Source organism: Lactuca serriola, chromosome 3, assembly GCF_051521515.1.
Source record: "Lactuca serriola cultivar US96UC23 chromosome 3, Lser_US96UC23_V15, whole genome shotgun sequence".
Classification (NCBI taxonomy): Eukaryota; Viridiplantae; Streptophyta; class Magnoliopsida; order Asterales; family Asteraceae; genus Lactuca; species Lactuca serriola.
The window spans coordinates 222,394,571-222,408,381 of record NC_136410.1 but is presented as its reverse complement, the minus strand read 5'-3'; the positions used below and the strand labels follow the sequence as shown (position 1 = coordinate 222,408,381).

The window sequence follows — 13,811 nt, the reverse complement described above, 5'->3', positions numbered from 1 at the left end:
ATTTGGCAACTTTGTTGTAGAAATGGCCTGAAAGAAAATTTGATTTCTATGTTGCACGCCAGGTGTTCGTAGAAATGCCTCAAAGAGTATTTCTTTTATTTTCTTCATTAAACCTTTTGATATGTTTTTTTTGTTGTTTTATTAACTCCTTATTTGTTAATTACCTGATTAGCATCAATCTTTGCTATTGGTATTTGATTTTTTTAATCAATTTAGGGTGAAGATTTGATTAAGGGTTTAGAAGAGATTTTCACAAATTTGAGACATTTTAGAACTTAAACATTGTATGAATGAGAAAACTCTTCTCAAAAGCATTTGTAATCATCTGATTAAATAAGCTATATGTGGAAAATATCAAAATCTAACCTTCTAATATTTGAAAATTATTAAACTTAACATATTCCACTGTTCACAATTTTATAATCTTGATTTAGTAGCAAATTTTCTGTATTCTGTCAGAATGTATTCTATGTATTCTATCATATTCTATGTATTCTTCTAGAATATATAAAGTGCTAGGAATTGCAAGTAACATTCTAGTAATTCTGACAGAATGCATTTATACATTCTATGCTTTAGAATGTTTATATATAGAGAAATACGATTGCAAATGGAAAATCACATGCTTTTAATTCTTTATAGTGGCATGTAAAGTTATAACTAGCATATTTTATTCTATGTATTCTGCGAGATTGTATTCTATGTATTATGCAAGATTGTGTTCTGTATATTCTACCGGAATGAATTATATGTATTCTCCCAGAATGTATAAATTAATAGGAATTGCAAGCAACATGTTTTTAACCATTATTAGTTTTTGTTGCATTTGTGATAGGAATGGTCGGAAGAATGGCTTGAAGACCTGATAAGAATGACTTGAAGAATGAGCCAAAGATTGATGACACTCACAGTTTAAGAATGTTCTTATTTTTTAAGAATTACACTTGTATTTATTCATTAACTGTATATTCTAGAATGCTGATTTTTTATGATATTCTTTTAGAATATGTATAAATATATTAAAATGTAGAAGGCTATTAGTATGTAAAAATATGTATGAATTTGTATTTAAGTTCGAATGTATATGAAAATATTAAAATGTTGTTATTCTTCAACTAGGAGTTCAAGAATTCTGTTATTCTTCGTTAATATTCTACTAGAATAAAACTCTGAAAGAACATCATTCAAACAAAAATCCATTCTGACGGAATAAAATCGGTTATGTTTACAAATTATGTTTAGAATTAATTTAAAAAATTCAGATTTTAAAATTAAAAGTGTTAATGATCCCTTAAAATCCGAAAATTACCTTTTTTAAAATAGGTTAATTTACCAAAATACCCTTTTGCAGAAATTTGTGTGATTATATGGTACATGCTACTCTATTGTAATATCATAGACCCTCATATCATAATCATTGGTTTTATTCATCCGATGGTCCAGATCTGTACACACAATAGTTAGTAAAAACAAAATACTAAGCCTATATATATATATATATATATATATATATATATATATATATATATATAAAAGAGGTACTACACCTACTTCATAATATACAATCAATTTATTCATACCTTTTAATACTCCTATCACATTTCCGTTTTACATATTAGTTGCATTAAATATTCACATTTTCGTTTGACAAATTAATGGCATTAACATTGAAATTTCATAAATTGAATCAAAAAAAGTAAACATACTATTTTTCTCCTCTGTCCTCTACACTCGTATTTTCCCTCAAACAAATAGCAAAAACCCTATTTTGAAAAGCCGACATTGCACCTCATCCGCCTAACTCATCGTCATCATCACCATCGGTAGTGAATCACCACCCACTCTCCAACCTCGCACCACTCACTGCATTTGTATCTGATCGCCGTCGCCGCCACCTACTGTGCTCTCGCAACACTTTTCGGTGACAGCCGTCGCCGCCACCTACTGTGCTCTCGCAACACTTTTCGGTGACAGGAAGCCACCACGCTCTCTCTTTATCTCCTCTATCCTCTACACTTTCACTACTCGCTTGAGATTACTTTAAGGATTAGCAGCTTTCAGATGAGATCCAAGCACTCCATCAACTGTAAGTTTTTTTTTTTAAATGCAAATTCGAAGTTGAAATTGTCATTTTCAATAGAAATGAATCTGAAAAAGGGGCTCAATGAAGATTGAATTTGATGTCAGAATTAATGTGCAAATACAGATTCTTTGTTCCAGTTTTGATGTCAGACCTAGCTCTTTCAAATTATTACATGTTCGAGTGTCGTCTGTGTGTCTCTAGCCTCAAAACCCACGTCTGCATAAGGTCAAAATGCTTAAGGGTATCGCTAGTCACCCAAGGCAAAGTTTTGTTTTTGAGGTTTCAGCTTTGCTGGGATATTTGTTCTCTCAGAGTGTTAATTTGGTAATAGTAATGCCCGAAAACACGTGTTTTATGAATTATTGATGAAACAAGTGACTTTTTGAATTTGTTTGCTTGTTGCTCTTGTTGTTGAACCCTAACTTCAATTTTACAAAAAGAAACAACCTTTTTGACATCAGAAGCGAAACTTTCTTTGGCATTCCTAGACCCTGGTATACTCTTTTAAATAAAAAGAGTTGATTTTGTTCATGAACATTTCAGTAAACACTTATTTGTACATGTAAAAATGCAAATATATTGAAAGAATGAATCATATGCTGATAAAGTAAAAAGAAATCGGTATTTAAAGCTGTATATTTTCAATTCAAGATGGATAATCAGTACCAGATAGATGTCATTTCCAGCTTTCTTAATTTGATTGTAGAGATGTGGTGCTTAGGATTTGAACATTACTGATTATATTGTTATCTGAAATTCATCTATGATTTATCCAAACAAAAACAGTTTTATTGGCTTTATCATATTCCTACAGGTGCTCAAAATGTGAGCTCTTAAAGGCCACTTAGGCAATTCGCTACAGGTAAAGACAAGTCAACAGGTAGAAATTCAAAGGGTCGTATCACAATTTTCCACAGAGGGGGAGGGGCAAAACGGTCACAAAGAACAATTGACCTAAAACGCAACACTTCATCAGTTGGCGTAGTTAAACGAATCGAATACGACCCAAATTGCACTTCACGTATCGATGTGGTCAGATGGGTCGAAGGGGTAGCCGATGACCGCCCGAAAAAAGTCAACTCCCTCCAAAAAAACTTCACCCCACCCCCCAAGATCCTACCCTCCATCTCCATCAAAGGTTAGTTTTCATTCTCTTCAATTCCCGGAATGTTAGAAGACAAAAAGGTGGAATCTTTAAGGCCTAAAATAGATCATGTAGTGGTTGGACTTTCAAAAGGTAGTAGGAACTTGAGTAGTCAAAGTCAAAGTCAAACGAGGACCCACATGAGAAATGTTAAGGATGTTTTCTTGTCTGCTTTTTCATCTTCAAATGGGAAAAAAAGACATGATGCTCCTTATTCGTTTGTGAACGTGTTGGGTGTTCCAAGAATGGCGGTGGCAGGGGCAAAACCGGAATTTTTTGTTCAAAGAATGAAAGATGATGTGAAAGAGAATGAAAGTTTGTTGCTTAATGAGGTAAAAAGGTGGGATAAGGATAGTGTTGTGTGGGGGCATAAGATGAAACGAAAAGCAGTTGTTTCTTGGGAGAGTTTGAGACAAAGGGGGATTTTAGGGGTTGTTAATGAGTCGGAGTCAAAGTCAAATGTGAGAGAAAGTGAAAAGATGGAAAAAGATGGGAAATTTGGAGTGGATCGAGCTTCTGTGAGTTATATATTGGCTACCTAAGTGTCGATTTATCTGTTACCTGTCTGTTGTGACAAAAAAAACAACATAAATCATAATTATACTGAAAAAAATAAATATTTAACCGGGTTTGTAATCAAGAGTGTATATTTATATATTATTATTTTAACATTTGTACAGTTTGACATAATTCGGTTTGTAATCAAGAGTGTATATTTATATATTATTATTTTAATTATACTGATAATTATATGTAGTAAACTATTTGTGCAAAAAAATTAATCGTCTCTGCAATTTAATTTTTGAATAAAATATCCGCACCCGGCATTTGGCGCGGGTAAATGGCTAATATATATATATATATATATATATATATATATATATATATATATATATATATATATATATATATATATATATATATATATATATATATATATATATATATATATATATATATATATATATATATATATATGTTGCAAGTTTGTCATAGATAAAGTTTATTTGAGCTTTTAAATTTAAAAATGTTTACAAACGGGGTATCCGGTGTCCGCCAGTTTCGGTTCCTCTTCCAACATTCAAGAAAATGCAGGTTCTGATTTTGGTTCAAGATTATTAGGATTGGTACCAGTTATGCTCGTTGATGTCCCATAAATGCGAAGGCATTTATCTTCACAATCAAACACCTTCTTTTTTTTTTTTTTTACTGTGACCATCTCCAACACCTTGTGCATGAACTCACGTGACATTTCCATGATATAAATTGAAAATGCATAAAACGATACTTTTTATTTAATGCGATGAAGTCTAGCAAATTATGTTGATTGCGACGAGAGAAACTAGAAAGCTTTCTTCTAAATTTTGTCCTTATTCCATGAATAAATTATTTCAAACTAATATTATTAAAAAAAAAGATGGGTTTTATATGTATACATTAAATATAATAAATAAATTAACTCTTTAAAAAATATATCCCCTGACAATAATTAGTCTATATAAGGTAGGTTACCAAAAAGAGACTAGCTTGGCTTCCATTTCTTACATTTAACCCAAAAAAAGTATATTTCCATTTCTTAAATTTAACCTAAAAACCAAAAAAACGTAAATGTTACTGAAACCTATGACCAATTATGTACAAGAAATTTACAATTTTCTATACTCAATAATGACATCAAAATCAAAAACTCTTTTCTTTCAATCATTTCCACCAACAAATTTTTTCCCATCAAATCGGTTGATCTTCAGATTCTGGATCCATATCAACACCTGCTTTAATAATTAAAAAACATATCAATGGAAGTGTTGTTATTTTTACTTATCTTTTGCATTTAACCAAACTATAAAGACACCCATGATATCATAATAGGGTATTTATGTAAAGATGTTTAAACTGAAAATATTAATACGTACAATGGCTTAATAAGAAAAAAAATTGAAAGTACACTTATCGGTGTTATTCAAAACACTAGGATCAATTGGCTCGTTCCTTTTGGCTCTAAAAACACCCCATAGATAGTACTTCCCTTGAAACCCTGTAAAAAGTTTGATATCTTAAATTCCAGCAAGCAAATAAAACCTTAACCAATAATAAGGATGAGGAGGGCATTATCGTCTTTTGCATAGAAAAAAGATCGAGAGCAAGTCTTATCATCCCACTTTTTTTTTGGGAGATAGGGGTGGGTCAGTCTATGTCTCAACATTGTACAACTTGTTTTGTCATGTCAGTCTGTATAAAGAGTCTAATGCATGTCAAACACAGTACAACTCACTCCTGAAAAACGGAGGCAGAGCAGCAGAAGTGAAAATCAAAAGGTCTGCATTTTTCACTTCGCCTCGCATTGCAAGCTCTTCATCCATCATGTCTAGCACCAGCTGATCAAAAGCCCTTTCGTTTCTGAATTCAATATAAACCTCCAAAACTTTGATATAAAAATAAATAAACGATTAATCAAGAGAAAATGCAAGAAACAACTATCTACTATTATAGCATCCTACTTTGATTTTGCATTTTACTTTCAACTTTTTCTTATTAATGCAATGTACTTTGGTTATTTAGGCATTAGACTTTGAAAAAAAAATCCAATTCTTGCATTTAACCCTAATTCTTTTATAGGAATAAATGAAAGTAGGATTATATAATAAACAAATCAATATAAGTGCATTTACTATTTCTTGCATTTAACCCTAAAGTAAAACGAAGCTTACATTGGGTCTCCTGGAAAAAAGTAGAGGGCTACATGATCATCAGATGGCTCACAATCTTGGAAACTTTTTGGCCATAAGAAAGTCTTGGGATGCATTTCAAGAATAAGCAATGATGGCATCATATTTGCTTCTTCAAAGACTTTACCACAAGCTTTGGTTGATAAATGTCCCACAAATCCTTCAAATAAATCATCATAATCTGTTCCTAGGACCTTGAAGCTACCCCTGTCCATTGTTGAGAGAATAAGAAATGCTAAACATAAGAAACAGCACACAATAATAACACAAGTTAGCAAATAAAATTATGATCAGGAATTCAGGATCCTTACCTCCATACTGGATCGAGGATTGGTTGTGCATGTTTATAATAATTATCTTCTTCTTGTACATTATTCTCAAAATTTGGCATTTGAGAAACTTCGTGTTCTTTTTTCTTGTTTGTAAGGTTTTTCTCTAGTAAAGGGTGAAAAAGAACCTCCTTTGTCTCTGCTATTAAAGAAGCAATATCCCTTTCTTTCTTTTCTTTCTTCTTCTTCTTATGATGAACTACTGACTCTGTTGTTTTGCAGTTTTCACCATCACAAGAAGACCTAAAAGGGTTATCTCCTCTTAGGATCAGACTGGGATAGCTTATGATCATGTCATCAATGATCCTATTAATGTGTTGATTTTGTTGAGCAATCCGTGCTTCCCATTCATCAAATTCATTCATATTGGAACAACTGGAACTTGAATCGGAGTCTGAGGATGAACTTTCACTGATAGACATTTTGAAAGTTGAAAATCAGAAAATCAGATGAAAGATACAGTAATAGAAGTAAGGAAATAAATATATCCTTACCTCAATATTGGATCGATGTTTGTCTTTACTTCATTTTTCTGGGGTGGTGAAGATGTAACTTGGGGTGAAGTGACTTGATTTTGAACTGGTGGTTTGCAACTTTCACAATACCAAATGACACACTTAGTGAATGTCTTAGGTATTACCTTTAAGCAGTATCTGAAGAACGAAAATATGCAAAATCTTTTCGTTAAAAGCTCCAAATGCTATGATACAAAGACCTCAAGATATGTATAAAGTTCTTTTAACAATACATGGAGTACTTGATTGTCTCTCTCCAAAACCAATGCTTGAGGAGAGAGATGGAGGAGATGAGACTAGGATTATTCCTTTTTGATGAACCATTTAAGGTGCAGAAATCGAGTGTATACACAATTGGTTAGAACTTAAGTGATGAAAAGAGCTAAGTGCAGAAGTTGGAATGAAAGGTAAAGCGGAAAAGAACAACAATGCATATACCTGTGAATGACAAATTCCAAACACTTCACGCAGTAAACAAAGGCATTGGTGAATCCTTCATTACCACAGGTCTGGCATACGAAATCCTCCTACAGTAACAGAGAAAAAAATCTGGCAATCTTAGCATTACTCGAGTACTCGACATTAAAACCAAATGCATTTCTCCTCAAATTGAACACAGATTATTAGTCATGGGGATTAGGGCACAGCAGAGCATGGTACGCCGCACAAAAACAAGTTAATAAACGCAAATTTAATAAAGTTCCATTAGTAGCTTAATGAATAAGAAAGAACAAACTTATTACTGCGAATACACCCAATAACTTCGAAAATACTTTGTATTGAAATACAAACCTTCTCGAACGGAGGAATTGGTTCCATCTCCTTTAGTTTTTTCATGCAGCTATCTTCAATCGCGAACTGTCTCCTACAGGTTCTAAATGTATCTATCAGAGATAAGAAAAAACCTAGGGGTTGATGGCGGTAGATGTTTGATTATTGAAATATTATTGTTAAAGCTACGGTACAACAAATAAATACAAGACAAAATTTCACAATTGGTCCCTGTGGTTTACAGAATATCGCACTTTGAGGACTTCCTAGTAAAAAGTCACGCGACTGGTCCCTGTGGTATGTAAAATTACATGAAAGGTCCTCCTGCCGTTAAATCTAACTTTTCTGCCGTTAGATTTTTAGAAAAAATACTATTTTGCCCTTGTACCAATATTGCAATACACTACAAACCTCAAGGACCATTCTTGTAATTTTCTATATATATATATATATATATATATATATATATATATATATATATATATATATATATATATATATAATTTCAACAATTTGATAACTTTTTTTTATCTCTTTGACATTTTGTTTTCTATTTTTATTTTATAGTTTTAGTAATTTATGACTTTTGTTATATTTTTATTTATTTTCAATCAAGTAAATAAACTTAAATTCGATAAACCATGTTAAAAAAAAATTTAAATTTTTTTTTTCTTAATTGTGAATTGAAGCGTTAATATTTTTTTTATTTTACTTTATTTTATTTTAATTTTATGTCGTTACTGTTAATGTTTTTACTGCTCAATAGTTAATATCGTTAGCAAATTTATGTTTGCATTTATCATTATCATTATTTGACCTTTTGTTTTCTATTTTTGTTATAATTTTAATTATTTATTATTCTTCTATTGTTTTTATTTATTTTGATTCAAGTAATGAAAAATAGAAAGATAAAAATAAAAAACCCAAATTTTGCACCAAATTCTAATATACTCTAATATATTAATACATTTTACATTTTCATCTTTTTTTGGTTTTTCGTATTTTTTTAAAAAAAATTTGTATTATTTTTTTAATTTTTTTCATATTATTTTTTAATTATTTCCTTTTTTTTTTGTTGTTTCGTTTTATTTTTCATCAACTTGATAACTTTTTTTTACCTTTTCCAAAAAGTGTAAAATGTATTAATATAGTAGAGTGTATTACAATTTTGTTGTTTGAGTTTTTTTTGGTTTTTTTTTTTTATTTTGGTTATTTATGGGTTTTGTAATTTTTTTTATTTTCATCGCATAAATAAAATAGTTATATTTACAAATATAAATAAAGAAAATAAACATAACTTTTTTATTTACACAAATAAAAATAAAAAAAGTTACAATAACTATAAATAACAAAAATTAATAAGAAAATTGCGAAAAAAAAACCAAAAAATATGAAATGTGTAAAATATATCAATATATTAGAGTATTTTACAACTTTGGTGTTTGAGTTTTTGTTTTTTTTTTGTTTTTCTATTTTTCATTACTTGAATCAAAATAAATAAAAACAATAGAAGAATAATGAATATATATATATATATATATATATATATATATATATATAACAACAAAAAGCAATGATAATGATAAATGCAAACATAAAGTTGCTAACGATATTAACTATCAAACATCAAAGTAAAAAAAAAAAAATAAACCGTAACAACATAAAGTTAAAAAAAAAAAAAAAAAAAAAAAAAAAAAAAAAAAAAAAAACTTAGCGTTTCATTTCATAATTTAGAAAAAAAAAAGTTTTGATATGATTTATCGAATTTAAGTTTATAATTTTAGTTATGTATGGTTTTTTAATGTTTTTATTTATTTTGATTCAAGTAAATAAACAAAATGTCAAAGAGATAAAAAAAAATTATCAAATTGTTGAAATTATATATATATATATATATATATATATATATATAATTTATATTTATAATTTATATATATACAAAATTGCGAAATTTATAATATATATATATATATATATATATATATATATATATATATAATTTCATAGTTAGAAAATTACACGAATGGTCCTTGAGGTTTGTAGTGTATTGCAATATTGGTACAAGGGCAAAATAGTCTTTTCCCTAAAAATATAACGGCAAAAAAGTTAGATTTAACAGTAGGAGGAACTTTCATGTAATTTTACAAACCACAGGGACCAGTCGCATGATTTTTTGCTAGGAAGTCCTCAAAGTGCGATATTTTGTAAACTATAGGGACCAATTGTGAAATTTTGTCTAAATACAATGACCATGGTTTGTAAAAGGAACAATAAAGGAATACCGTGCTTTAGCACCAATGATAAAAAAATGAATTAAAAAGATATAAAAATGAATTAAAAGGACACGGTATCTTTTGTTTCTTTTTTATATATTAAGTTATTAATAATTTTTTTTTCGGTCCGTTAAATTAGTTATTTTGTACATAATCAGTCATTATGAACGATTGGTGTGAGTTTAACTGGATTTCAGCGTTCTTGACGGTTTTAACGAAACTTCGATCGTCTTCTTGAGCGAGTCTAATGTCATCTTCTTCGGCAATTCTTCAAATGTCATTCTTGTATTATCTTTTTTTTGTAAGTTGTTGAAAAAAAAGCAACTAACCATCATAAATTTCACTTCTCAAACCCATAAATTACATCCAACTCAATCTCAGTTTTATGTCTTACAGATCCATCATTCATCATTCTTCCTCCATAGTTTTTCAGCTTCATTCCCATCTCGATTCTTTGATTCAGATTTGTATTGCTAGTAGTTACTTTATTATTATTATTATTGAAATGGGTGCTAAGGGATTTGTTGAAGGTGGGATCACTTCCATTGTTGCAAGGTGTTCTACTCATCACTTGGATCTAATTAAAGTTCGTATGTAGTTACAAGGGGAATCGGCTCCAGGACCTGTTGAGTTCTTGAAAACGAAAACACATATGAAAATGAAATTGTTTGCATGTGGGATTAAAGTTTATATTTTGATTCCAAATCTAGCTTCAAATTTTGAAAATCCTAAGTTGAACATGAACACACAATAATCATAGCTTAAGAACTCAATTTTTTGGATAACCATAGCAGATCTGGATAAGAACTCAATAACTCATTTTTGCTCTCGATTTTCCGACGCTGAAAACTATGTAATCACAATCAGAACTTCTCAAAGATGCTCAAGCAACTCCATTTTGGAAACACAAGAACTCAAAAATATGATTCTAGATATGATGTGTGTTTTATGAGCTCATGTTATGATTTTGTGTTCGATTCCAACAACAACCCAAAACTGAAGTGTGACCGGAGATGCCGCTGGAGGTGAGGTTCATTGGCAATGTCGTCGAATGTGAGACTCATTAGAGAAGATAATCGGAGTCTCGTTGGAGCTGCAAAGAACATTAGAACCCGGCTAAACCCACACCAACCGGTCATAATGATTGATTGTGTACAAGATAACAAGTTTAATGGGCAAATGTGAAAAAAAACAATTCGATGACTAAATGTATACAAAACGAAAAATATATTACCCTTTTAAGTTCATTTTCTTTTATATAAATTAATAAGGGAAATCAATGAAAAACCACCTAATGAAACTCAACCGTTGATTTTTTTTTTCAACTTTCAATTGTGATTGTGTTAAGCCCCTCCCTATTTATAGGTTTTTATAGTTTTCTCTTCCACCTCCAGGTACTCTTTAACTCCTCTCCACCACTCCCACGCTTCATAAACCCTAAACTATAATTTGTTTCTTCTTCCCTATGTTATAATTGCACCTATCTCAACTCTTATGTGATAACTACAAAACCCATGACACCATTGTCGATAAGCAACTCCTCATTTCTTCTCAACATTTGATTTAGTTCTTCCTATGCATCCATCTCCTTCCCACGTTCTTACAGTTTTCCTCCTACGATTTATACAAATCAGGTAGCTCAGGCTTATATTAGAGTACCGACTGAATGTAATTTGTTCAATTGATTCATCAGGTAGCTCATGCTTATATTAGAGTACCGAAATGAGGCTCAAGAGGTAGATTAGGGTTTAGTCCCAATGACTTAAGGATGCTTAAATAGGTGTCAACTCCGAAAATTAGGGTTTTGGTCCTTTGTCGTGTACGCCTCGCATACTTATATGTACGCCCCGCATACGCAACACTCCTCCGCGATCCTTCCTCCATAGTATGCTAAACGGACCCTTAGGTACACCCAGCATACAAAAGGGACCATTTTTGCCAACTAAATCATTTAAAAGGGTTAAAAAGGTTTACCTGATTTGGAGTGTTACAACTCTCCCCCACATGAACTAGACTTTGTCCTGGAAGTCCGTAGACACAAACATATTCGGGTAATGCTCTCGCATCTCATCTTCTGGCTCCCATGTCCATTCGGAGCCTCTTCGGTGATGTCATTGCATTTTCACTAGCTTCACCTCCTTGTTATGAAGGACCTTAGTCTTTCTATCCAGAACTGCGATGGGCTCTCGATGTAATTCAGGCTCTCGTCTACCTGAATGTCGTCCAAGGAGATAATTGCAGCCTCGTCAGTGATACACTTCCAAAGCTGGGACACATGAAAGGTGTTATGGATCTGACTCAGCTCATCCAGAAGGTCCAGTCGATAAGCAACCTTGCCGACTCGAGCAGAAATCCTGAACATATCAATAAATCGGGTCCCAACTTGCCCCTCTTCCGAAACCTAATGATGCCCTTCCACGGCTACACTTTTAGTAATACAAAATCTCCCACCTGGAACTCGAGGTCCGATCGGCGCCGGTCAGCATAGCTTTTCTGACGGCTCTGCGTGACTCGCAACCTGTCGCTCACCTGATGAATCAACTCGGTGGTCTTGAGCACCACCTCGGTGCTCCCCATGACTCGATGTCCTACATCGCCCTAGCATACAGGAGTTATTCACCTCCGACCATACAACAATCTCGAACAAAGGTTGGTCGATACTAGCATGATAACTATTGTTAGATGAAAACTATGCTGGTGGGAGGTACGTATCCCAACTCCCTCCAAAATCCAATACGCATGCCCGAAGCATATCCTCGAGCGTATGGATCTTCCGCTTGCTCTGGCTGTTTGTATGGGGGTAATATGCAGTGTTGAAGTGTAACTGTGCGCCCAGTTCCTCATGGAACTTTCTCCATAATCTGGATGTGAATCGGACATCCCGGTCAGAGACCACCGACATTGGCACCCCATACCTAACCACCACCTCTCGCACATAAATATTCGCTAATTTCTCAGTGGAGATGCTCTCGGAGATCGAAATAAAGTGAACACTCTTCGTGAATATATCCACAATAACCCATATGACATCCACACCCCTCGCCATCCTCGGTAACTTCGTGATGAAGTCCATGGTGATCTCTTCCCACTTCCACATAGGAACGGGTATTGGCTGAACCTTGCCATGAGGCCGCTGATGTTCGGCCTTGACCTTCCTGCAGGTCAAGCACCGATCTACAAACCAGGCAATCTCCCGCTTCATGCAGGGCCACCAATAGCTCAACCTCAGATCTCTATATATTTTTGTAGCTCACGGATGTATAGAGAACTTGGAATTATGTGCCTCCTCCAATATCTTCTTTCTCGCTCCCCTAGTCACCGGTACCCACACCTGACCACTTTGTGTCAAGAGTCCCCGACCATCCCGTACAAATAAAGGAAAATGACCCCGAATCCGCTCTGTCTTCCAGTTCTCTTTCTTCAAACCCTCCACTTGAGCCTTATTGATCATATCTAACAATGGAGAGACCACCTTCATCCTCAAACAAATGTTCCCGATCGGAGAACCTGTTATCTTGCGGCTCAAAGCATCGGCCGCCACGTTGGCCTTCCCTAGATGGTATAAGATCTCGCAGTCATAATCTTTCAGTACATCCAACCACCTCCTCTGTCGCATGTTGAGGTTCTGCTGATCCATTAAATACTTCAAACTCTTATGGTTAGTATAAATGGTGCACCGCACTCCATACAAATAATGTCTCCAGATTTTAAGGGCAAACACCACTGCCCCTAATTCCAGGTCATGAGTGGGATAGTTCGCCTCATGAGGCTTCAGCTTCCTCGAGGCGTACGCGATCACATGCCCCCTCTACATCAAAACAGCGCCTAACTGTCACACCCTAAAACCGAACGGCGAAAACGTTCTGGGGCGGAGGATGTCATGTACAGTATCACAACAATGCATAATAGTAAACAAGCAACAACATCATCCATTGCATTAATAATATAATTTAATACAAGTGTGTTATGT

General features: G+C 33.0%; 1 protein-coding gene and 1 pseudogene across 5 annotated transcripts; one reads left to right on the top strand and one right to left on the bottom strand.

Moving 5' to 3' along the window:
• The first annotated feature begins 74 nt into the window (after window positions 1-74).
• Window positions 75-3,769, top strand: LOC145096053 (large ribosomal subunit protein uL2mz, N-terminal part pseudogene; annotated as a pseudogene).
• An 889-nt stretch (window positions 3,770-4,658) lies between these two features.
• Window positions 4,659-7,723, bottom strand: LOC145093617 (PHD finger-containing protein 1-like). 5 transcript variants are annotated; one of them, XM_079031810.1, is made up of 8 exons: window positions 7,590-7,723; window positions 7,236-7,324; window positions 6,777-6,935; window positions 6,265-6,693; window positions 5,936-6,160; window positions 5,500-5,624; window positions 5,141-5,262; window positions 4,659-4,999 (listed from the first exon to the last, which is right to left on the bottom strand). In XM_079031810.1, exons 1-7 carry the CDS (start codon window positions 7,632-7,634, stop codon window positions 5,147-5,149), a joined length of 1,188 nt encoding a protein of 395 aa, XP_078887936.1. In that variant the 5' UTR covers window positions 7,635-7,723; the 3' UTR covers window positions 4,659-4,999; window positions 5,141-5,146. The 5 variants fall into 5 exon arrangements, 4 of the variants coding, with proteins under 4 accessions (XP_078887936.1, XP_078887935.1, XP_078887933.1 ...); XM_079031809.1 differs by having other exon boundaries at window positions 4,659-4,996; XM_079031807.1 differs by having other exon boundaries at window positions 5,173-5,262.
• Between the last annotated feature and the right edge of the window lie 6,088 nt (window positions 7,724-13,811).